At 47.8% G+C, this 20,980-nt stretch overlaps 11 protein-coding genes across 11 annotated transcripts in view; 5 read left to right on the top strand and 6 right to left on the bottom strand.

Annotated features, from left to right (window-relative positions):
* CNE02070 (cyclin binding protein, putative) overlaps window positions 1–599 on the bottom strand; it is a 4,210-nt gene extending 3,611 nt beyond the window's left edge. The window contains exons 1-2 of the mRNA XM_024657207.1: window positions 233–599; window positions 1–175 (exon numbers count right to left, since the gene is read on the bottom strand). The exon at window positions 1–175 is cut by the window's left edge and continues 1,874 nt beyond it. The gene's annotated coding sequence lies outside the window, so the exon portion shown is untranslated. The remainder of the gene's footprint in view (window positions 176–232) is intronic.
* Window positions 600–3,683: 3,084 nt separating this feature from the next.
* Window positions 3,684–5,307, top strand: CNE02060 (conserved hypothetical protein). Its single transcript, XM_571224.2, has 3 exons — window positions 3,684–4,382; window positions 4,440–4,945; window positions 4,996–5,307. The coding sequence occupies exons 1-3, from the start codon at window positions 3,779–3,781 to the stop codon at window positions 5,185–5,187; spliced, it is 1,302 nt and encodes a 433-aa protein (XP_571224.1). The 5' UTR covers window positions 3,684–3,778; the 3' UTR covers window positions 5,188–5,307.
* Window positions 5,308–5,629: 322 nt separating this feature from the next.
* CNE02050 (expressed protein) lies at window positions 5,630–8,345 on the top strand. Its single transcript, XM_570866.2, has 11 exons — window positions 5,630–5,845; window positions 5,901–6,726; window positions 6,776–6,868; window positions 6,919–6,938; window positions 6,984–7,083; window positions 7,132–7,423; window positions 7,475–7,587; window positions 7,642–7,707; window positions 7,763–7,873; window positions 7,932–7,956; window positions 8,019–8,345. The coding sequence occupies exons 1-11, from the start codon at window positions 5,667–5,669 to the stop codon at window positions 8,216–8,218; spliced, it is 2,025 nt and encodes a 674-aa protein (XP_570866.1). The 5' UTR covers window positions 5,630–5,666; the 3' UTR covers window positions 8,219–8,345.
* On the bottom strand, window positions 7,830–9,815 carry CNE02040 (uracil phosphoribosyltransferase, putative). The gene is made up of 9 exons (XM_024657206.1): window positions 9,352–9,815; window positions 9,243–9,297; window positions 9,093–9,186; window positions 8,955–9,033; window positions 8,825–8,880; window positions 8,618–8,763; window positions 8,500–8,568; window positions 7,974–8,436; window positions 7,830–7,922 (listed from the first exon to the last, which is right to left on the bottom strand). Exons 1-8 carry the CDS (start codon window positions 9,459–9,461, stop codon window positions 8,404–8,406), a joined length of 642 nt encoding a protein of 213 aa, XP_024512869.1. The 5' UTR covers window positions 9,462–9,815; the 3' UTR covers window positions 7,830–7,922; window positions 7,974–8,403.
* A 178-nt stretch (window positions 9,816–9,993) lies between these two features.
* CNE02030 (hypothetical protein) lies at window positions 9,994–13,497 on the top strand. The gene is made up of 11 exons (XM_024657205.1): window positions 9,994–10,199; window positions 10,252–10,407; window positions 10,460–10,525; window positions 10,575–10,715; window positions 10,773–11,003; window positions 11,054–11,247; window positions 11,298–11,440; window positions 11,505–12,083; window positions 12,129–12,141; window positions 12,198–12,860; window positions 12,931–13,497. The coding sequence occupies exons 1-10, from the start codon at window positions 10,032–10,034 to the stop codon at window positions 12,607–12,609; spliced, it is 2,103 nt and encodes a 700-aa protein (XP_024512960.1). The 5' UTR covers window positions 9,994–10,031; the 3' UTR covers window positions 12,610–12,860; window positions 12,931–13,497.
* Window positions 12,169–13,147, bottom strand: CNE02035 (hypothetical protein). Its single transcript, XM_024658524.1, has one exon. The coding sequence runs from the start codon at window positions 12,852–12,854 to the stop codon at window positions 12,291–12,293; it is 564 nt and encodes a 187-aa protein (XP_024514374.1). The 5' UTR covers window positions 12,855–13,147; the 3' UTR covers window positions 12,169–12,290.
* Window positions 13,498–13,571: 74 nt separating the features above from the next.
* Window positions 13,572–14,384, bottom strand: CNE02025 (hypothetical protein). The gene is made up of 3 exons (XM_024658523.1): window positions 14,212–14,384; window positions 14,077–14,138; window positions 13,572–13,903 (listed from the first exon to the last, which is right to left on the bottom strand). The coding sequence occupies exons 1-3, from the start codon at window positions 14,307–14,309 to the stop codon at window positions 13,698–13,700; spliced, it is 366 nt and encodes a 121-aa protein (XP_024514373.1). The 5' UTR covers window positions 14,310–14,384; the 3' UTR covers window positions 13,572–13,697.
* A 1,230-nt stretch (window positions 14,385–15,614) lies between these two features.
* CNE02020 (hypothetical protein) lies at window positions 15,615–16,563 on the top strand. The gene is made up of 3 exons (XM_571132.2): window positions 15,615–16,040; window positions 16,103–16,203; window positions 16,269–16,563. Exons 1-3 carry the CDS (start codon window positions 15,674–15,676, stop codon window positions 16,374–16,376), a joined length of 576 nt encoding a protein of 191 aa, XP_571132.1. The 5' UTR covers window positions 15,615–15,673; the 3' UTR covers window positions 16,377–16,563.
* On the bottom strand, window positions 16,440–17,243 carry CNE02015 (hypothetical protein). The gene is made up of 3 exons (XM_024658522.1): window positions 17,032–17,243; window positions 16,609–16,918; window positions 16,440–16,555 (listed from the first exon to the last, which is right to left on the bottom strand). The coding sequence occupies exons 1-3, from the start codon at window positions 17,140–17,142 to the stop codon at window positions 16,545–16,547; spliced, it is 432 nt and encodes a 143-aa protein (XP_024514372.1). The 5' UTR covers window positions 17,143–17,243; the 3' UTR covers window positions 16,440–16,544.
* Window positions 17,244–17,478: 235 nt separating this feature from the next.
* CNE02010 (hypothetical protein) lies at window positions 17,479–19,883 on the top strand. The gene is made up of 4 exons (XM_570862.2): window positions 17,479–17,758; window positions 17,817–17,838; window positions 17,886–18,186; window positions 18,246–19,883. Exons 1-4 carry the CDS (start codon window positions 17,564–17,566, stop codon window positions 19,801–19,803), a joined length of 2,076 nt encoding a protein of 691 aa, XP_570862.1. The 5' UTR covers window positions 17,479–17,563; the 3' UTR covers window positions 19,804–19,883.
* Window positions 19,884–19,898: 15 nt separating this feature from the next.
* Window positions 19,899–20,934, bottom strand: CNE02000 (expressed protein). The gene is made up of 2 exons (XM_570842.2): window positions 20,454–20,934; window positions 19,899–20,388 (listed from the first exon to the last, which is right to left on the bottom strand). The coding sequence occupies exons 1-2, from the start codon at window positions 20,868–20,870 to the stop codon at window positions 19,933–19,935; spliced, it is 873 nt and encodes a 290-aa protein (XP_570842.2). The 5' UTR covers window positions 20,871–20,934; the 3' UTR covers window positions 19,899–19,932.
* Between the last annotated feature and the right edge of the window lie 46 nt (window positions 20,935–20,980).

Genomic DNA, 20,980 nt, shown 5'->3' with positions numbered 1-20,980 from the left:
ATGTCATCGTCGATTTGTTCATCATCGTGACTGACGTGGACGCCGGGACCTAAAGATAATGCTCGACGGGTTGAGCGTGACCGAGAGCTATCGTGGCGATAGGCACTGAAGTAAGTGGCTTGTTCCAAGAGGATGACATGTTCTTCACAAGTTTCCATCCGTTTCGCTCCGATACCTAACAAGTAGTATTAGTGAGCATCAACGTGATACGCTTCGAAGATGGGAGCCTTACCTTCTGGCCATTCTGTTCTGGCTTTACCCTCCAGCTTGATTGTGATACTCCTAATTCTCGTGGGTTTGTTCAGACGTAGAGTCAACAAACCTCTGACCATGGCTGGTTGGCCATCTTCTGTGACTGTCTGTGGTCTGCCACGGAAGTCCAAGCCTGTGGAGGGGCCTTTGAGGAATATGACTGGCTCGGTAAGACGGATCTGGAGTGGCTGGTTGGATTTGACCATGGTGCGGATGTGATTGTCGTGGTAGTTGTCGCGGAAGGATGTGTGGAGTGACCGAGTCAGAAGGGGAGCATAGCTGGTGCGAGGCGAGGGTGAGATGCGAAAGGAACTCCGGCTGATAAGATTTCTGCGTGGAAATGAATCGTAATGATCTTGTGTGATGATTGCCGCCATGTCCCGCCGACTCGCCCGGATTTATTTACGGCACAATTAACGCTGAGCTTTGATCTTCCGCTTTCTAATCTCCATTACAAAACACATTTCCTTTCTCAAATCAGCGAGTACATGCATAGGTAGTCAAATCAGCCTAATTAAATAAAAACGAAACGACGATATCCGCAGCCAACCACAAACACATACGTACCGGCCTGCAAAAGTCCTCCATACACCCAGCCGCCTGAGTTTTATCGTCATGTACTTTGCAGACACCTGATTAGCAAATGAGAATGTCGTTTCAAGCACGAGTATCGACAACCACTATCTACGGCTGACCTATCCGAGCAATAAACATTCAATCAATAGTAGGATCATCGGCAGGCCACAAAATAGCGAAAAGGCGATAAAACGAGTATCAGGTGCTAACTTCAGGACGGAAACGACGTAAACAGCAGTCAACAATCAACAAATATCTAAAGGCCAATGGTGCAAATCATGTTTTAAAGATATGACATCGCTCTGATCAGCAAGGCATCGTTTCGTTGTAAGGACAGAGCGGTGAGCCTCCATGCTATAAGCAGCGAGCGTTAGTACGCCGGCGTTGATGATCCTCAAATTCGCGGTGAACCATGGTATGCTCACGGTGCTAGATGCCTGGTGACCTACGACTGTGCATCGGCGAATGGGAAATTGTACATCTAATGGTTAAATGCTGATGCTGCATTTCAGATAGCTATGCCTTAAGGAGGGCAATATGAAAGAGGACACCGGCAATGGATCTGATATGATTTCCGATGTCGTAGTCAAGAGCGAAGAACGACAAAAAAATCCCTCTTCGTTGGGAACATCGGTACTGTGTGGCTACCAGCGCTCGGACCTACAGGTGCGTCACACATTCACAGCCCCACCGACGACTATCCGCCTACTCTGTCTCTGTCATCATTTATAGCAAAACATTTGAATCATTGACCTGGGCCTCAATCGATCTCGCATTACGCACTGATGTCCCACTCTGATGTGATAAATATGGCGCATAAAACTGCTGACAAGGACATGCTCATCCATGGAAATCACACTGGGAAAATCACACTCGAACAGGTCTAGACGGCGTCAGTGTGATTTTCTGTCTAAATGTACTCTTATGCTGTTTAAAATTTCACTGCTGAATGACACCTACTTCTTCATTTTGTTCAAACCTTCTTTACTCTTCTGATGACTTGCTCATTATACTTTTAAATGGCGTATCTAGTCGCTGATCTGTTTTACATTCAGTGCCAATAAGAACAAGGCATCGCAAGTACGTCGAATAGGCGGTTTTTCAACGAAGCGAAATGTCTCCCATAAACAGACTTCCACGTCTGCAGTTAGTAAAAAAGAGTTGTCCACTTCAGGACTAATCGTTCTAGGCGGTGGGATCGCATTAACTATCTTCGTTGCGATTGCAATATTTTTGACCTTGCGGCATCGCAGCGGGGGTCGAAAACCTGGGCGCGTCATTTGGGCGGACGAAGAACATGGGTTTGTCAAGGCAGGGCGGAACTTGATTCAGAAAGGCGAACACTTAAAACAGCGCAATAATGTCCATCCCTCCTGCGGCTATAAAACCACACCAACTTCCGCTGGAGCTGCCCAAACTCCGCATGTTACAGTCAAGCTGCCTATACATACCAGTCAAGCCGACGCGGCCATCGTTAGAGAAGGTCCGCAGATCCCTTCCGTTTCCGTCCAATCCACAAATGCTCTTCGTACTGCACTAGCGCGCAATTCAGATACCAATACGTCACGATGGTCCAATATATCTTTCCTAGCAGATTTTGGAAAATCAGGCCAGGCCCTCTCCCAAAGAGACGAGCAAGATAGGCCTCCTTCAATAACAAGAAGTCCAGCTCAGGATCATCAACAATTGTGATCCTATGACCTCAAATGGGGAACAAAACTTGACTGGATCAGTTTCATTTGACCATGCCATACCAAACGATACGATACGCATAGTCTCTCGAAAACATTGTTGTCTATGACATCGTCTGACGAAACACTTGTATCACGTCTGGCTGTCGCGCACCTGCCTTTTTGCGCCTCAAACTGGGCGCTTGAGACGCAAGTTGAGATTGGAGATATGGAGCCAACAAATCAGAAGGTTACTTTTTGTCGTTCACTCATTTCTGAGAGCGAGAGGACTTTGTCCGAGAAGGAGTGTCCTAGCGTCAGAGCCGGTCATACCATCTGTTATAAATGCACTACGAGGTACTATTGACGGCCAAAGTCGCTTGTCGTACAAATCGGAGAAAGTCCTCTTATTACATGGAGGAGATCCCATGCCGACATTCACATCCGTGCACTCCTCAAAACCCCTTCACAACCTTCATTCCGCCTTCTCAGCTGGGCCTCCTTAATTACTCGTCAAGATCTGTTGGTGCTGCTCGGAGACGATAGCTTGCAGCTAGGCGCTCGCAATAGTCTTGCCTTCACACCAGAAGATGCGAAGCGAGATCTTTTGCTAGTCTTGTTGGGCAGAAGAACGGATCCAGCGTCTCGTTCGAATACAGCCCTATAGATCATTCGAGTCGTTCGTCAATATTGCAAAAAAAATGGAACTTCCACTTTGGATGTTGCAGAGAGGTCGAAGAAAGGTAAGCAAAATGCGTGGAGGCGGAACTGGCTTGACGGGGTGTGGGCGGTCAGTGGGAGACGACGTATTCGAGCATGCTATTGGACAAAGATGTACACCTATTTGTTCATCGTTGTAATTGTGATTTTCCATGAGAACAAGCGATTTTAACTGACCAATAGGTTTGGCAACTGTACGAGTAATACCTTTGATCATTCGGGGGGAAGATGGCGAAAATGATACAAAGGTGTACTAGAGGCGGTATCGCAGCAATATCATCACAGCCGTTCGTAGTTGTATTTCGTAAGAATCTCATATGTAACAGTACTGTAGTTAGGCGGTGCACATCGTACTCGAGTATAGTCTGGATTCCCCGGTTATCGGCCATAGAACTTGTTTGTTGTTTCCACTGATCGCCTTTTGATCTGCTTCCGTAGTTATTTTGCTTTTGTTGGCCTCGCTTCGTTCGAAGTCTGATTTCCTTTGTTCGACGATTCGCCTATACGTTGATCTGTCCAAGAAATAACAAGCCAGTGCCAAATAGTCCCGAAAACTGGCCATGACGGTTTCCCCCCTGCCATTCATCATACTGGGTGGGATTGTCATCGCTTCAGCAGCTCAAACCGAATTCGCGCACTATGTCGCGGCCGAGCTACATTACGATCAGCCATATTTCTCCTTCTACCTCACACATTCGACTTTCTCATTCATCTTCCCGATACATCTTTTATATCTTTCTCTCACTGGATCGGTCCCTGTAATCGCGTATCTCTCATCATTACGCCATGTTCTTACTGAGCAACTCGAACTCGCTAGTCCAATACCGACCACATCAGCGGGCTACATAGCTTCTTGGTCCACGATCTTTCCCAGATGGTGTCGCAAAGTGATACTTCTTACGATTTTGGTCACTGTACCCGCAATATCATGGTTTATTGCCATGCAATATTCGACGCCAGTAGACATTACCAGCATCTATGCGACAAGTAGTTTTGCGGCTTATGGGTTCAGTTTGCTCCTACTCAAAGAGCCCTTAAACAAGGTGACAGTGTGGAGTATCATTCTAGCATTCATGGGAGTTCTAGTCATCAGCATAGACGGAATGGGTGAGGGTGGAGAGGAGGCGGGAAAGAGGGCTCTTGGAGACAGCATAATGTTGTTCGGTGAGTCCATCCGATGACTGCTAGCTCAACTCTTCTAATTCTAGATATATTTTATAGGTGCTCTTGCCCTTGGACTCTATGAAGTGATCTACAAGTTGGCACTTCCGGAAGGCCATGGAGGAGTTTCACCAACACCATCAGATGACGATTATTCCCCGCTACCCTCATCTAACGCTGCCCAAGTTGCCTCTTCACCGAGCGCTTTCTACCACCGTCATCATCGCACATCATCCACGCCCGATATTCCTCTGGAATCATCTTCCCCTGTAGTGGAAGAATTGCCTCTTCGTCGACATACGTCTATTTCTCAACTCATCATACCGAAGTCGGGATCGACTCGACGAATACACGACCAAGAACCACCCGTACCCTTGCCTCCAGCACTGCATGCGAACTTTCTCACAAGCTGTATCGGTATAGCAACATTGCTTCTGCTCTGGCCCCCTATCATATGGCTGGACTGGATGGGATATGAAGTATTCAAGTGGCCTGGAGCAGGCGGCGAAGCTGTGGGGAAAACCTGGTTATGCCTGGAAGTGGTGGCATGGGGAGGCTCACTATACGTGAGTATCGATATAAGCGTACCCGGATGCCTTTACTAATCGTTTATTAGAATGCCGGTCTCATGGTCCTAATAGGTATATGGGGTCCTACAACCTCCTCAGTCGCAAATCTGCTGGCTATAGGCCTCGTTGCCATAGTCGACGCATTGTGGATAGGCTCACTTCCGGACCTGCAGACATTTGTGGGCGTGGGAATGATTTGCGCTGGCTTTGGTGTCCTGTTATGGCAAGGCGAAGGATAGATTGTACATGCTTGTCGTCTGCTATAGTCTTCTTGTGTCTAGATTGCCTGCATGCTGTATTTGTAAGGTTAAGCGTCTGTAGCATCAAACAATACCTATGTCATTACTGCAATCATGAGATTCTGTTCACATCATCTGAAAAAGCAGTTGACGAAGAGCAACAATGCTAGAGTTCCTTTGTCTTCGTGTCTCACCCCGGCCTCGGCGCTCCTAGTCAACAGATAGCCACATGCTATCGTCATTGCTTCTGTATTTCTATTCATCTGTATGGCCTAGGAGATTGTTCTTCCACCATCGTTATTAAATTTTGCAGACTGAGGTTGTCTGCAGAGGCCAAATATAAACCACATATCTAATCTCAGGCACGAGCCGGCGGTCGTGGGGTTTTTCAGCCGAACGCGTGGGCCGTCGTTCTTTATTCTTTTCTCATCACAACGTGTCCCTTCTCCAATAGCTAGGAATCGATCTTTACTGCAGGCATGTCCGTCGCAGATACAGATGAGGTCGATGACCACCTTCTCCTCTTCGATTTTCCCCAGCTTACGCCCCTGCCGGACGAGGAATATCCCCGACACCTCGAACCGCGCAGGCCTGACAGAGGATACTATATTGCAATGTGTTTGGTTCTTATGGTTTGGATGATAACCCCAATGTCATGGTGAGCTTTACATCCGAGAGTTGGATATAGCCAAACTGACAAATGGCGGACTTAGCGCATATCTCTTATGGTTCATCTTGTTGTCTCCGTATCCTCACAACCTTACAGCCACTCTCTTCGCTGCCTATGCTCTCACAGAAGCTCTCTTTGCAATTTACCTGTCCTATCTAAATTCTTTCGTCCAACGACCGTCTCCCCCATCCAACGTCTCTGACGAGTTCCGCACAGCACTCATGCGGCGAGTGTTTCACTCTGGTTTGAGATACCCCACTCCTCCCAAAGGGGTCCTTGCGCACAATGACGTGGACCCTGCTGGGAGAGATGCCGTAGCCGAGAGAGCTGAAGAAGACTACCAAAAGGGGTTTATTAGTGTTGCCGAGCTGTATCACATCCGGGATAGAGAGTATGAGGAGTCGGTTGGTCTTCGAGAGAGGAAACGAACCGGAAGAATGACTCAAACCGAAAGGGCAGTGATCGACGCGTTTGTCGAGGAGGAAGAGGGTGATCGCGAGAGGATGCTGAGGGATCAAATTGAGGGGAACTTGAAACCTACGGAAGAGGAATCGGGCTATGAGGGCATTATTCAAAACGGAGAAATCGTCAAGCTACACAAGTGGGATCGTCGAGCGATTGAATTCCGCGAGAGAATGAGGACTTGGTTCAATCATGCACCTTGGGAATCGATTAAAAAATTGAACGTCCAAGTCTGGCTTGCTTGGTCTTGTTACGGATTACCACTGGAAGATGTAAGGGCGAACAAGGAACAATCGGCTTTCATTGACTTGGCAACCAAATTGCTTGAGGCAAGGACTGGCGTGGACTTTGAGGAAGGGTTTACATCCAAGGTAGAGGTTATGAGATTGACCTTGGATCCGGTGAATGTAAGCGCCATCAATGAAGATAAAAGGCACATTTTGATTGTATATCTAGGCTAAAAGTAGACCGCTCATTTTATACGCCCTTTCCAACCTCATGAACCTTTGGCTTCGGGAGGTAGTATACCCTTATCAGGGAATGGGGCTCGTAAGTTTGTCCTTTTCAGGATGTGGATCTTTTGACTAAATAGTGCATAGTATCGTGAAGGAGATATTGAGTAAGTAATATGTATCTGCAAAATCTCGTAACTCATTCCTTGCAGCTACCTGATTCGCATACCCAAGGATTGGACCCCGGACAAGGGCCGCAAAATTCCTAATGCCATGCCCGTAGTTTACCTTCATGGGTTAGGTTTTGGGCTGGTGTGTCATGATTCTCTGCTTGGTTGCGTCAGCTGACGTCCCGGTCAGCTTCAATCCCACCTTCTCATCAAACACCTCATTCAATCGCTTCCTACTCATCCTCTCCTTATACCTCTATCACCCCATACATCTCAAGCACTCTTTCATCACCGACACCTCCGACCATGGACTAGGCCGGAATTGGTCACTGCCATGAAAAATATATGTCGTCAGTGGGGATTCTGGAATGGAGGCGATGACGAAAGTAAAGCACAAGGTGGGGAAGGAGACGATAGAGAAAAGGTCATCGGCGGTGTGTCCATGTTGAGTCATTCGAATGGGAGTGTCGGGCATGCCTGGAGTGAGTACCTGATATTTAGTCATTGATTTTTGTCGTTAACCTAGGAACTAGTATTAAAAGATTGTCCAAGTTTAATAAGAAGAAGTACATTCGTTGACCCGGTAGTATTTTGTCTTTGGGAAGGCGATGTGTGTCATTCCTTCTGCTATAGAAAGCCGTCAACTGTGAGTTACTCCCTCTGTCCATTTTGCAAAGAAAGCTTAATGATTATGTGGCAGGCTTTGGAACTCTTGTTGTATTATTTTATCGCTGCCGAAGTAGGAATTGCCAATTACATTCAACGTGTGAGTTGTATGGTTTTCAATCATGGGTACGATTAACGTGTTGACTCCATGTCAGAACTTTGACTGGACGGAAAACACCCTCTTCATCGAGGAGATTCCCGACGCCGCTGATCCAAAGAAGACCGCATTCTTCCTCGGTGGACGAGATATCATTATTGACGCTGCCGTGAGTACAATTTCAATGTGACCGTTATAGTTCTAATCAACTTGATCAACTTCAATAGAGGGTCAGAAAGTATCTTGAGCGCCGTGAGTGTCTTTCGTACGCTTATTATCATTTCTTTGGCTCATAAATGCATCTGACTGAACAGACGGTGTAACATCTGGTCTTCACTGGGACGCTACAGCAGGCCATGGTGATGGTCTTGCTGGTGTGGCAAGAGACCGAGTAGTCATGTTTGTTGGTACTGGTACAACCAATTGGAAAAACTGGCTAGGTACTGGGAGACGACGGCATTCACTTGGTATGAATGACCTTAGAGAGAGGGGTGGCATTAGAAGAGATGAATAAAATTAGACAGGCGTATAGAGAAGTGTATCCCCTTTTTAGAGGTGTGTCGAATTCAGTTTTAGCAGATAGATATGATATGATGAACGATTATGACTCTTTGTATGATGGGATGGACAACTTGATTTCTGGTTATTCTTGGCCTTGTACAAATGATCGCGATAAGTATTATTCTTCATACGCAATTCCTAATGAGCAAAGGTGTTGAACAATTTGTCGCCCTACGAATTTCAAAATAAGCTAACATATCAACTGAAAAAAAGAGAGCGGAGCCAATAACTTACGGCATCACCGAGTCCGGGAGAGATGTAGCCTTTGTCGGTAAGCTCGTCATCGACGGCGGCGATATAGATCTATCCCCAAGTTAACCTTTTGTTTCTGCTTACCGGGTGCAACACTGACCTCTACATTGGGAAATTCATCTTGCACATTCTTTACTCCCAACTTTGAGCCAAGGACTGAAACGACCTTGATCTGAGATTGCTCAAGCCCCCATTCGGTGAGCATGTTCAAGGCAGCGATAGCAGTCCCTCCAGTGGCAATCAAGGCTGTGCCGCATACGAGTAAGTCTTGGTATACCATAAATTTGCGATAGTAATAGAAACATACGATCAAGGAGGAATACGAGGTCGGCGGTGACCTGAGAGGGAAGCTTTGAATAGTATCTGATCGTAGATTGGTCCAGCAGTTCATCAGCATAAAGCCTGGATGGGGGATTAAAACGTGATCGACTGCCTACTCGATAGCTTGCAATGACACTTTATCTCGGAAGAGGCCAAGATGGAGCACAGTGGCTTCAGGGAAGCTTTCAAGCGCAGCTGCAGCGCATAGGATGAGGATTTGGTATAGCTTTTTGCCTGACTAGAATGAGACTCACCATCGGTTAATCCAATACCGGCTCGCAAAATGGGAGAGAGGCCAATGCGCAAAGGGATGGTCTGGCCTGTGAAGGGAGCGATAGGGGATCGAAGCTGCAGGATATCAGTTTCCATTCCAATGCACATGTTCCTTGTCAATCATAGCATACATCGGGCACATCTCGTAGGGGGAGATCACGAGCGGCTTCGTAAATGAGCATTGAGCTATCACACCATCGTCAGTCTACCTGAATTACGCGGTCCATCACACGGGCGTACCCAATAGTTCTGATCCCCTCACGAAAGTCTTTGGGAGGAAGGTCATGAAGCCTTAGCTGGGTAAGCTTTGAGAGGACCAGAGGATGGTTGGAGATATTGACCTTGGACATGGTGGCTCTGCGTGGGTGAGGTGGTGGAGGGTGTTGCTGATAACGATCTGGGATTCGAGTGATCTTATAATTGGGGGAGGAAATAATGCGGTTATAGAAATAATGTACTATATAGGAGGTGGCGAATGTAATCGTATGAATGGAGGATGTTATCTGGGCGTGTCTGGGATGCGTGCGATGTTATCGGAGCACGTTCGTTGTAGCGGATGTGGTGGTCGAGTCGAGGGCGAAAGGAGCCGGGTGGTGGTGGAGAGTGGCAGGGGGTGGATGACGGGGATACAGGGGGGAGTTTGTTGGAGTAGGGGGAGCACACGCGGGGCAGCCTGAGAGATGAGCTACTCCTCAGCAGGAGATGATCCCCCTCGTTATCGGACAACCCTCTTCGGCTCTCGGCTCAAGCCATCCTCCCATCACCTATCGCTCATCTCCGTATTACATAATGGTGGTAGCGGCACCAAATAAGAGCAAAACTCAGCCGCGTCCTCCACTTTGCGAAGACAGTTTGACTCCCAGTCTTCCGTCTGATGTCCCAGGTTCTCCCTGGCATTTCTCCATACATCTGACACCGCAATGCTTGCAAGGTCAGAATCCGCTCACAGTACGTTAGATTTTGGATCAGAAACGACACATTCTCCTCTCCCATCCGCCGAACAAGAATCTAGATGGTATAGAAGGGATCCCGGCAACTCAAAGCAGCGCTGGACCTCGCATCCTTATGCAATACACTCTGTAATACACGTACGTTGGTTCATTCAAATATGGCCAAGTGAGACGCTCATTCTATATGCAGCAAGGCGATTCACTTACCAATGACCTGGACCGGTACGACGATGCCAAGTTTTGGCCGTTCGTAGGAGCTCTAAAGCCATGGAAAAGGCCTGACGGCTTAGACCAGTGGAAATGGGACGATTTTGAGGACACCGTGGCGTTCTGTGGGCTCAACAAGGCAAGACAAATTGGACATTCACCTGTTCCATTCCTCATTGACTGTCTATTAGTTAATGATAGGCAAATGCGCGGACAATCAACCCTGGAGAGTAATGTTGGACATGAGTTTTGAAGATGTAATCATATTTTGATGACTCATGGCGCGAACTAGCTAACCATTGACAGGATACTCTCTACACACTCGCTTGGACCTATCACCCCTTCACCTGCCATCCTCTTATTGCCGTTGCAGGTGCGAATGCCTTGATCTACATCATCGACATAATCACAAAGCGATGTATCAGGACTCTGAAAGGCCATGGAGATGTGAGTTTCGCCAACGCAGCTCCTAGCTTTTGGTCTGATGTGAGATGATATTATCAGGAAATCCTTTGTCTCGCTTTCGCTCCTCTGAACCCACATATTCTGGCCTCGACATCAAGTGATCGATCGATAAGGATATGGAATATTCTGGGATCGGATGCGCCATCGCCCCATCCTGGTGATCTTCCTTCTGAAAATTATCCAATGGCAGATGCCGATGAAGGTAATGTCATTGTCGCTGTATTAGCAGGTGAAGGAAAAGGAGGACATCGTGCCTACGTCGTCTCATGTGTGAATACAATCTCTGCATCCATAGACGACAAGTTCTAATGCTTTCACAGGCTTTTCACCCCACAAAAAGGGCCATCGCTACCTGCGGCATGGATTATACAGCCAAAATCTGGCCTTTGCCACCTTTTCCTGACCCGTCACCAGTTCCAATCCCGACCCCTCTTGGCTATCGACCGATAATTATGTACTTTCCTCTCTTTTCCACAAGTCGTCTTCATTATGGTTTCCTGGACTGGATCGAATGGTGAGTTGTGGATCCGGTCAAATTTGACTGTTACTAAGCATTTTATCAAGGATTACGGATGACATTCTTATCATACGTGGTGATAAGGTGATGGTGACATGGCAATGGCTGAGCTATTCCCGTTACTTCAGAGAAGACGAGTACGCACCTCTTAGCATGGAGCCGGCTTCTTACAGTGATTATACTGATTCTGGTATGTTTGCCTTTTTTTGTTTTTGTTTTTTTCAACACCTACTTTACACTCACATTCCCTATAGGGTCATTTATGGTCGTTAGCCGGGTTAACACATTGACCGATATGTGGTTCCGTCATCCGCATCTCCATCGTGGTTTCCATCCTACCTCGGCAGATTTGGCTCGCTTTCCGAACAGTAATAATATAGTCACTGACCCACTCCTCGCTTGCCCGCATCAGATGGACCCTAGGGAGATGAGAAAACACTGGTATCCCGAGGTTCGTTTGTATAACTTCTTGATGGCAAGAGACGGAAGACCCCCTCGGCCGATAACAGAGTTACGTCCCTACAAGCCCGAGATCTATAACATATCTGTAGACTTTGAGAAAGAAAACACCGAAGGATCAAAAATGCGCAAGAAATCTTCGACCCAACAGGTGGTCAAGCGCAAATACATCACTTTTCCTGACGAGGGAAGCGAGACGAGGTCAGCGGCCGGCTCGGCTCATAATTCTTTGCTGGTTCCTTGGAGGCTGAGACCTACCACTTCTCCCTGGCCAACGAAGCGGGAGCCTTGGCTGAGATCCCAATACCGCACAGGGATCTGCAATGTGGCAATAAGTCCCAGGGGAGCCAGATGGATTGTGGGTGTGGGGGAGGGTATGTCCATATTTATATGGAGGATGAAAGATTAGGATACTTTAGGTGCTATTTCACAGTACGTTTTCTTGTCCATCAAGCTGTCGATTAAATTAATACATGGACTACATAAAGTTGTCATTCGTCAAGGATTGAGATTTTTTTTTTAAATCAAAGAGTATGTTATCGTTTCGTCAACTCATTTCTCATTCGCATTATGGGACTCCATTACGCCATCAGCCATTTCTTCTTCACGCCCATTGCATCTTCGACATCTTTTCCATGCGTCATGCTCTGTGCCGTCCCTTCCCCGGTAATGCCAGCTATCACATGGATCGGCGTTCCAGGCTGGCTGTTTGCGGAGCTCACACTGGGACTCGGGCTCGTAGGGCCCTTGACAAAAGGAGTTGGCGGTCGACGTTTATTAGGGGATGTTTGGGGAGGAAGAACGTCATCTATTGCAGAGAGCGAGAAGCTCACAGACTTGCGTTTGTGTCCAAATCGCTTCGTGAGGCTACCAATTGATGACCGTCTAGAGCGCGAGTAGGTTTCCGGTGCATCTGGAGTTAAGATAATGCTGGGAACCACAAAAGGCATACCAACTCCAGGTACACTCAAATGGGAGCTTGAGGCGCTAGCTGGTGTGATAGGCGAAAGGGGGCTAGCTGGCGGAGAAATCAAAAGATCGCCAGGTGGGGTGATATTGAGCTGAGGCGTCCGAGAGATGGAAGGGATTAGGAGTAGGGTGAGAACAAGGAACAAGGTGTCGATAGAGACTGACCAAGGGTCCATGGTGATGTATGTCAGCTTCGAGATAGCGCTTGCTATGGGAATCGCTCGCTGAAGCTAAATAATGTGTTTCGTGCAGCTCGAGAAATATCTTGATACGACAGATACGTATAAGTTGCTGTCAGGGATGTTATACAAGGAAATACTTGTTATTTCGCCAAATATCTCTTTTCACTATAATTCACGAGGTTACAGGCCATTGAGTCGCCTAAAAGGGAAGCAAAAAGGCAGTGAAAGGATTAACAATAATGACGCGCGAAGGGTAGTACGGAGGGGCCCCTGCAAAGGATCGATGTGCACAACAAGTCAGAGAGTTGGGTTTACGATGGGCTACAGCTTCAGTGGTTGTAGCTATAGATGAAAAGGGATCACTAGAGTGTGCAATCTTAATCTAACCCATATCACATACATTTTAAACAAACGACAGATCTGTAATTTTGGTTGTTGAGGATCATTCCTTTTTCCTTGTCCTTCACACTTGTCAGAGCCCGAGTACTTGTGCCCGTAAAAAGTCAAATGTTGTTGGGTGCGTAACTGGGCTTGTATAGCTGCTAAAAATCACGCGACAGCTACATACAGCTAAATGGCAGGCGCTTAACGAGGGTGATGGGAATGAGTCAAGACAGAAGATGGGGACGAGCGCAATGGAGCAGGTAGTAGTACCCATGTCGATGGCTTCCATTAATGATTTATTATGAAATTCATGGATACAGCAGCGATTACTAATATTATAATTGATGTATTATGATTCTCCGGGGACTTCCAAATGTTTATGCTACAATATATCGATGGGCGACCGCTGTGCTTTGTGGTGTTGTCCGACGTTGTTCCCTCGCTTTCCACTTTTCAAGCGAGAATCGGATCTCCTTTTCCATTCATGTTGATAGTCCAACCGCGAAGAATGTTCCTTCCTATCTCCTCCATGAAATGAGCAGTTTTTTCGTCTCCGTGGATATAGTAAGCTAATCGCCGCGAGGTGTGGGAAATCTGGCTGGGAAGGTAATTATAGACATAAACAAGCACCAGTAAGGCAATGATGGCAAAAGTTGCGCCTGTGTACAACGTTAGCGAACGCACCAAATAAGCATCAGCGGCAATGAGAACCCGAATTGATTCAAGAGGGGCGCAAACTAAAAAAGGAGAAAAATACCTGAGGGTAATATTTGGGGCATAGGGTGCCGAAAATTGTTGTTCGTTTGGCTGACAAGCGAAGCGAGCAACTTACCAATTACCATTTGTTCGCCAGGCCCCATGACAGAAAGAGCAAAGGTGCAGTCAAATTTGATTCTGCAATACAGTGAGAATCAGCGATCAATACACAAATAACAACTTTTTTGAGGCAGAGCAAAAATGAACTCACTTCCATTCCCAAAGCTTCCGCTTAATGCCTGGAGGGGGCCTTGGGGGATAGAGAGGGCGTTTTGAAATGGCTCGGTGACCTTGCATGTGTGTGATCATGGGGATTATAAACAGACTAGGGATGAAAGAGTAAGATATCTGGGTGTAGGGGTATGAAGATGGTTGTGGGGATTGGGGTTTGACGTAGACTGATGGTGACGGTCATATATAATTTCGCCTAATGATCGATGCGAACAGGATCGACAAACGAAAGTGGAGGTTCAGTGCCTACGTCGGTGATTTTTTCAACCGTGCCTTTAGGCGTCGCATCCCCACAGTGCTTAATAAATTGATGAGTAAAAGGAACAACGTCACCATCATCAGGTCCGGTCCAGGCCGCTGTTCCATCCATCGTATTATGCTATTTCCGAGTTCTGTTTAACCGCAACAGCCGCTATTAGTGGGATTCCGGATCTCGGCTTCCTCACGCCTCTGTCGGCCGCTACCTGCTTCCATCGTCAAGTGCACTCACGCATCAACACCTTTCGCCCCGCTCGCTCTCGTCCTCAAACATCATCATTCGTGTTCTCTGTCCATTATCAGATTCTCCTTGCTCACTGCCCACCGCCTACCACCAATGCCTCGGCGATCTAGCCAGTCTGACTCACCAAAGACGGTAGCTACGCATGCTGATGAATGTCTTCGTCGTCTTCGTTGCTTTCAAGCCCTGCTGATTGCAGAATGAAGGGCAAATCAGCCGAATGACCGTTAGGGAACCTGTTGTGCCGTTGCGCTCGCCCCCTCCATACTTGTTCTTCTGATGCATGCAAGATATTACACACACACAGTAACACGTGAACAACATCATCCACCATAGACCATGGACAACGCTGGCAGCAAAGAGGGCACAAGTACCTAAATGGGTACTACTAAATCATCTTCTGGCCCGCAAATGATCCGCAAATAGACCGCATACTTGTGTTATTTGTTGTTGAATCTGGGCGCAAAATTCCAAAAATCCTCTGTTGTCCACAAGTAGCAGCACTCCAGCATGTGCTGAATCATGACTTGACAATTGAGGATCTTCCTGAAAGGCTCGACCAGTAAAGATTGAAGGCTGAGGATCGAAGAGTTGAAAGACTTGTTGTGAGGGTCGGCGAGAGCACAGGACGTATGTAGCATATAATGGACGGCCATTTGAGGTCAAGCGTGGTTAGTGCTTGTTGGCTTGTCCCAGAAATATTCAGATCCACCATATGACAATCTTCACAAATCGCGAAGCAGAGATTATTGCGACGGAACTCAGCTGCTGGACGAATCCTCTTGATCCGAACCAATTGGAATCAGCGAATGGCAGCTCTGCGATAAATATGATGACGAATGAACTCCATGAGCTCATAATTCCATAATTCTTTCCTTGCTCGCTCAGCCACTCTCTTCTGTTTGTCCGATCGATCATTTTCAAGGTCATCATTCATAACACAATGGCACTTTTACCCTATTCAGCGCACGCTTTCCGTACATATATGCGACCCGCCACGCTTCCTGTCACTCGCGCAAGCGCCAGGGTATTCTCGCCGCGTCGATACTTACAGAATATTTTGGCGCCAACCGACCCCGATGCCAATTCTCCCACCCTGATAATCAGTAAACTTACACCCAGAGGATTCATCCTATCCGACAACCTCATCATACCGGGAGGGGCAATTTTGCATTCTGGTAAAGTCTTATTATGGGACGTTGACCCTCCAAGGCAACCTCAAGCAGGTGAGAAAGGCGGTTTAGAAAAAGTCTGGGACGGATGGGAAAAGGAGAGATTTGGGGCGCTGGAGATGCTTGTGCCGAGACCGGGTCAGTCCCCAGCTGCTAGCACACCATTTGACCAAGCAACGCCCAGCTGATGAGCAATTTAGAGATACTCTTGCTGGGCACCGGACAACGGGCATTGCCGGCGCCGAAAAGATTGCGCGAATATATCAGTGGCTTGGGCATCCAGCTTGATGTGATGGATTCAGTGAGTTAACGATTGCTTCCATTCCAATTTCTCTTTATTCCCACTAGCTGACATTACGTCCTTAGCGAAATGCTGCGTCCACCTACAACCTGTTAGTGGAGGAAGGCCGCCGCGTGGCTGCAGCGTTGTGTCCTTTGGGTCCCATTGACCCGCGCACCGGCGAACCACGCTGATCAGCCGTTCAATGTGCTTTATTTTGGTGAACAAATACAGCGCAACTAGTTAAGAGGTTAATGCGGAGAAGAACCACAAATACAGTCATTCTTATATGGTAAAGCATCGTGTACAACAGAACATAAAGTGCCGCTATATGTACTCCTATCCATGCATCGTGCAGTCCTTCAGTCATACACTATTAGGGCGTGGGGATTAGCGAATTGCTGTTAGCGAAGCGGAAATGCTCACCATGTATCAACGCATAACTTCCGATCCAGAACAACAAAAAGCCCAGGAGGTTTTCTTGTCCCAAACCCATGAGTGCCCACCAACCCCTCCAAGAATATTTTCTGCTCTCTTTCACTCCGTTGCTTCTGTTTACTGGTTGTTTCTTCCTTTGTATTTGGGCGTCCGGCACATAGCGTCTGATGTCGAACCCACATTTCAATGACCCTATGGCGGCAGCGGTGGCTACAGAAGAAAGCAGGTACAGAAGGAACCCTGAAGTATTTGTCAGGCCCAAGATTCCAGCGATCAGTCCCGAGAAACAGGCAGATAGCTGACATGAGGCGAAAACAGGACAATATCAGCAAAGGGTTCGGAGCTCTGATGGCAGTTTTACATGTCACTTTGCATGTGTTGCAGCATAGCGATTATCATGAAGAGACTCACAGTATTTATCGAAGAAAGTATCCTATTATTGTGCATCACTGATTGTGGGTAGAGAGGAGAGACTTCAGGCGAAAGCTGCGTAGCGAGTAATGGGGGGCCTCCGGGGTTCATCTTGAGGAATGGATTGTCAATGAAGGATTTGACTGAGGGCGTGAAATGGTGATGGTAGAGGAATTGGAGAAAGTTGATTGTTGGCCGAATATTAGACAAAATGTAGAGGTTGACGACCACGACGGCGGAGAGCAGCCCAAGAAGACGGCGTGACGGACGCCGGCGAGTGACCAGGACTACTGATTTTAGTTATTAGGGAATATTATTAATTAAGGCTCAGTCTGATACGTGTTAAGTTGAAAGTTAATATACAAAAGTGTCCCCGTCAGGACTATTACTCGTAGTATAGCCGAGCCGAGGTTCCAGCCGAATGCGCATGTACCACTGCATGTACACCCATCTTAGTAACCCAAATATTCAACTTATCTCTGCTTGCAAGCGCCCATTCAAGACTGTAGAGCTTTCTCTCCACTCCTGCAATATGCCCAAGCGGCAGCGCCCTCCTTCAAGCCCCGGCTCTCCGGCAAAACGGTCAGCAGCTACTCGCCACTCGATAGCAGACCTCTTTCCATTTCAAGAGATATTCCTAAGGATACTATCGTTTCTGTCTGCAAATGAGCTTGCTAAGGTACAAGGAGTCTGTAGATACTGGCAGGTAATGAGTTTGGATCCTCAGGTGAGTAGATCGAAAATTGACGGGCCCGATATGCTGATACTGGCTGCTTCTGCTGTAGTTGTGGAAGAGGTTATATCTCGGTAAGTGTACCGTTCTCAGTGCACGTATTTGAACTAACACTCTTTAGACAAGTATCCCCATCCACACCAGTCGAGACTGATACAAACACCAGAGTCACCAAAGACTACACCAATGACCGTAACCGGTTCTTTGCGACCGATTGCGCGCCTTCCATCAAGAGCATTTCCTCCTCCATCTCCGTCTAGGACATCTAGTGCTTCTACTTCTTTACCGACTACCCCTGGAAAACCAGAAGAAGTACAAAGTGGAAATAGAGCAGAAGCATTCGGAAGCTTGGATATGGTTGGGCAATACGTAAGGAATGATGGAGTGGACTGGAAGATGATGCTGCGGTTGGGGACGAATTGGTAAGTTTGTGGATGCTACTCTAGAAATATAATGTACTGATCTTGATCTTACGTTTCAGGTCAAATGGTAATGTTCTATCCCAAGCTACCATGCCCCTACCTCCTTCACCATCCCCTTCTGTGCACCTATCTGAGGGTTTACCACTGTTCAATCCCTCATCTGTCCCACCACGACCGAGCACTCAGCATCTCGCCCTGTTTCCTTCCTTTATATTCACTGCTTCTCCCGACTCTCCATTGGTTTACTGCTACCCGTCTTCAGCCTCTCACATCAACAGTCCCATAGGTATTATTCCTCCTCCGCCAGGCTGGAGCTCGCCGTCGAGACCAGATAATGTCACAGCAATATGTGCCGATCAAGCGGTGGTATTCCCTGAAGAAGGGGATGGGGAAAGAAGCCTGCCTGCAAGGATGGCCGTCTTCTATCAATCTGGGGGATTTGTTATTCTCACAGTACGCTTGTCTTCAGCTTTATCAAACAGAGGTGTCACCTGGGTGCGTGACGCAGTCAGCCCAGGACAATCCCGGCCGCCTTCTGTTCGCCGCCGGATGTACGGCCAGGATAGAGGTGATCCCATTGTCTACGCTTCAATGTACAGCCGATTGCTGGTCGTATGCTCAAAGGCATTTCATCTGAGTGTGTTCGATCTCCAATCTGGGCAGTTACCTAGACGTATAACTACAATGCGGTCAGACGTATCATTCCATCCTGCAACTTTGACCCTTCTGCCATCTTTCCCGGAAGGCAAAGACAGCGGCGGTCAATTTGTGGCTGACCATGGCACCAGCCAATCGTTCCAGGCGGCCCTCACCTACTCCACGCCCGTCTATCCCTCATCCTGGACGATTGCCGTTCAAGAATTTACCATTTTACTCCCTCCGGTATCATCGTTATCCACACCTAGCGTGTCTAGAGGGCCCACTTACCATGTCTCTCCGAGATCCACGGCTGGCGAACCCATCTGGCCGAGGAAAATACGACCAGCAGTGGGAGTTAAGGGTGCGGCAAAGAGTGTGGGAACGGATGGACGGTGGTGCGTATTGGCGGGGGAATGCAACAAGGTCGAAGTGTTTTCACTTCCGTTTTCTTCACCCAATTCCAGTTATTGCGATGACGGTATCATCAAGCACTCCCAAACACTCGTAACACATTCTTCAGTTATTGCATCAGTAGCACTGGCCTCTGGGAGGTGTGTTTCTGGCTGTAAAGACGGAAAAGTCCTGGTCTGGGAGCTGGATGATGAGGAGCAACTGGAAAGTAGTGGTGATGACGATAATGGTGAAGAGAGGCGTAAGGCGGGCAGAACTGTGGGATATGTTGAAGTTAGGGAGGGAGGACGGCGGAGCACTTGGAAAGGTGCATCTGGTCCTTACTATTCGCAGAGCAATAAGGTTGATAAAGAAGAGGGAGCCGGCCACGAGGGTTTGCCACATCCCCAGTCCATCTCCTCGGCCGCGCGTACACTCTTTCTTCCCCAGCCGCCCAGAACCCAAAATCAGGTTGAAGAAAGAGACGGAAGAAAGGAGATTCGTTGCCTTGCGTTCGATGAGGAAAAGATTGTGGGAGTTGTTAGAGGTGCAAAGGAGGAAGCTATCAAGGTTTGGAACTTTGGATAGATGTTAGATATTTCCGCTTTATTTGTACAATCCGCTGTATATGTTGTTTGTTGCAACCCCCCGTGTCCGAAAAAGTGCTGTTGTATATTTTAAGCTTCCTGTAAATACATTATATACATTGTCATACAATCAAGCATTACTAGCAACCTCGCCGGACTCGATATCTTCTAGCCTCTCTTTGAACGCCTCAATATTGCCCTCCATTGTTTTCTCGAGCTCCTCTACTTCTTTTTCAAGCTGCTCGACCTGTTGTTGAAGCCTTTTTTCTTCCATTTCTTCCCAAGAATCCCAATCACCCGCTGTAACGATTTCCTTCACAGTCTCCGGTCCAAACACTTCATTGATGACCTCGTGTCTTTTCCTGAATCTTGCCATGGCAAGTTCACGCGGATCAAGCTCATCCAATGGGTCGGCCCATGGCTCTATTGGTTCGGCCGCTGGTCCTGGTACGGACGCGGCAGGCACGGCTGATGGAGCAGAAGGCGGGCCAGTGAGGGCAGATTTGAGATATTGTTCGTTTGATATTGGTGGCTGGAATGCGCCTGGTTGGCGCGCAATTGCTTGCTGCGCTGGTGTCGGTTTGGTCTTTGCGGCAGTTTGATCAGTTTTCCCCAATGCCAAACGCAGTACAGAACGAAGCAGATACTCACTCGAGCCCTCTTCTTAGCTGCTTCATGCAATGCAGCGTCCCTCATAGCTTTTTCTCTCAACATGGTTTCTCTAGCGGCAGCTTCCATAGCTTGCTTTTCTCTCATCTCCGGAGCGATGCCCATATAAACGGGGGGCTGTCCCTGTTGAGGCGTTCCTCCTTGAGGAGGCATCATGTTGGGGACGCCCATCTGACCCATCTGCGCAAGCCGTTGTTGCTGCTGAAGATACCCCTGTCTCGCAATCATGGCGAGGTCTGGATTGTTTACCATGGGCATCTGGCCAGCAGATGAAGGAAGGGGGGTCGCGCCATAGGTGTAGGTGTTTGAGTTGCCTGAGTTTGGGATGAATTGGGCTTGGGACTGCTGCGCGCGGAATAGGTCTGAGTAGAATTTTGTTTGGGGATTGGAGGGGTTCATGTCTGGCTGGGGATGGGATGTATGGTATGAAGCGGGAAAAGATGGGTAAAATGCAGCAACAACAAACCAATTACTATTTGTGCGTATTGGCTCAGTTGAACTGCATGTCG

The sequence above is a fragment of the Cryptococcus neoformans genome, assembly GCF_000091045.1.
Source record: "Cryptococcus neoformans var. neoformans JEC21 chromosome 5 sequence".
NCBI classification, from domain to species: Eukaryota; Fungi; Basidiomycota; class Tremellomycetes; order Tremellales; family Cryptococcaceae; genus Cryptococcus; species Cryptococcus deneoformans.
Note: the sequence above shows the minus strand (reverse complement) of the source record. Positions and strands in the feature narration are given on the sequence as shown.

What these genes read in the sequence shown, in the direction of transcription:
- CNE02060 (XM_571224.2), top strand. Translation starts at nt 3,779, where the DNA reads ATGACGGTTTCCCCCCTGCCATTCATCATACTGGGTGGGATTGTCATC. An exon ending in AGACAGCATAATGTTGTTCG is followed by an intron (nt 4,383 to 4,439) that starts GTGAGTCCATCC and finishes TATATTTTATAG; the next exon opens with GTGCTCTTGCCCTTGGACTC. An exon ending in CATGGGGAGGCTCACTATAC is followed by an intron (nt 4,946 to 4,995) that starts GTGAGTATCGAT and finishes ATCGTTTATTAG; the next exon opens with AATGCCGGTCTCATGGTCCT.
- CNE02050 (XM_570866.2), top strand. Translation starts at nt 5,667, where the DNA reads ATGTCCGTCGCAGATACAGATGAGGTCGATGACCACCTTCTCCTCTTC. An exon ending in ATGATAACCCCAATGTCATG is followed by an intron (nt 5,846 to 5,900) that starts GTGAGCTTTACA and finishes TGGCGGACTTAG; the next exon opens with CGCATATCTCTTATGGTTCA. An exon ending in GAGTGTCGGGCATGCCTGGA is followed by an intron (nt 7,424 to 7,474) that starts GTGAGTACCTGA and finishes CCTAGGAACTAG; the next exon opens with TATTAAAAGATTGTCCAAGT.
- CNE02040 (XM_024657206.1), bottom strand. Translation starts at nt 9,461, where the DNA reads ATGTCCAAGGTCAATATCTCCAACCATCCTCTGGTCCTCTCAAAGCTT. An exon ending in GAGGGGATCAGAACTATTGG is followed by an intron (nt 9,298 to 9,351) that starts GTACGCCCGTGT and finishes ATGGTGTGATAG; the next exon opens with CTCAATGCTCATTTACGAAG. An exon ending in CCCTACGAGATGTGCCCGAT is followed by an intron (nt 9,187 to 9,242) that starts GTATGCTATGAT and finishes GATATCCTGCAG; the next exon opens with CTTCGATCCCCTATCGCTCC.
- CNE02030 (XM_024657205.1), top strand. Translation starts at nt 10,032, where the DNA reads ATGCTTGCAAGGTCAGAATCCGCTCACAGTACGTTAGATTTTGGATCA. An exon ending in GTGCCTACGTCGTCTCATGT is followed by an intron (nt 11,004 to 11,053) that starts GTGAATACAATC and finishes ATGCTTTCACAG; the next exon opens with GCTTTTCACCCCACAAAAAG. An exon ending in TTCCTGGACTGGATCGAATG is followed by an intron (nt 11,248 to 11,297) that starts GTGAGTTGTGGA and finishes CATTTTATCAAG; the next exon opens with GATTACGGATGACATTCTTA.
- CNE02035 (XM_024658524.1), bottom strand. Translation starts at nt 12,854, where the DNA reads ATGGACCCTTGGTCAGTCTCTATCGACACCTTGTTCCTTGTTCTCACC.
- CNE02025 (XM_024658523.1), bottom strand. Translation starts at nt 14,309, where the DNA reads ATGATCACACACATGCAAGGTCACCGAGCCATTTCAAAACGCCCTCTC. An exon ending in CGGAAGCTTTGGGAATGGAA is followed by an intron (nt 14,139 to 14,211) that starts GTGAGTTCATTT and finishes ACTGTATTGCAG; the next exon opens with AATCAAATTTGACTGCACCT. An exon ending in TGGCGAACAAATGGTAATTG is followed by an intron (nt 13,904 to 14,076) that starts GTAAGTTGCTCG and finishes CGTTGTACACAG; the next exon opens with GCGCAACTTTTGCCATCATT.
- CNE02020 (XM_571132.2), top strand. Translation starts at nt 15,674, where the DNA reads ATGGCACTTTTACCCTATTCAGCGCACGCTTTCCGTACATATATGCGA. An exon ending in GATGCTTGTGCCGAGACCGG is followed by an intron (nt 16,041 to 16,102) that starts GTCAGTCCCCAG and finishes TGAGCAATTTAG; the next exon opens with AGATACTCTTGCTGGGCACC. An exon ending in AGCTTGATGTGATGGATTCA is followed by an intron (nt 16,204 to 16,268) that starts GTGAGTTAACGA and finishes TTACGTCCTTAG; the next exon opens with CGAAATGCTGCGTCCACCTA.
- CNE02015 (XM_024658522.1), bottom strand. Translation starts at nt 17,142, where the DNA reads ATGAACCCCGGAGGCCCCCCATTACTCGCTACGCAGCTTTCGCCTGAA. An exon ending in TACTTTCTTCGATAAATACT is followed by an intron (nt 16,919 to 17,031) that starts GTGAGTCTCTTC and finishes GCCTCATGTCAG; the next exon opens with CTATCTGCCTGTTTCTCGGG.
- CNE02010 (XM_570862.2), top strand. Translation starts at nt 17,564, where the DNA reads ATGCCCAAGCGGCAGCGCCCTCCTTCAAGCCCCGGCTCTCCGGCAAAA. An exon ending in TAATGAGTTTGGATCCTCAG is followed by an intron (nt 17,759 to 17,816) that starts GTGAGTAGATCG and finishes CTTCTGCTGTAG; the next exon opens with TTGTGGAAGAGGTTATATCT. An exon ending in CTGCGGTTGGGGACGAATTG is followed by an intron (nt 18,187 to 18,245) that starts GTAAGTTTGTGG and finishes CTTACGTTTCAG; the next exon opens with GTCAAATGGTAATGTTCTAT.
- CNE02000 (XM_570842.2), bottom strand. Translation starts at nt 20,870, where the DNA reads ATGAACCCCTCCAATCCCCAAACAAAATTCTACTCAGACCTATTCCGC. An exon ending in CAGCTAAGAAGAGGGCTCGA is followed by an intron (nt 20,389 to 20,453) that starts GTGAGTATCTGC and finishes ACTGCCGCAAAG; the next exon opens with ACCAAACCGACACCAGCGCA.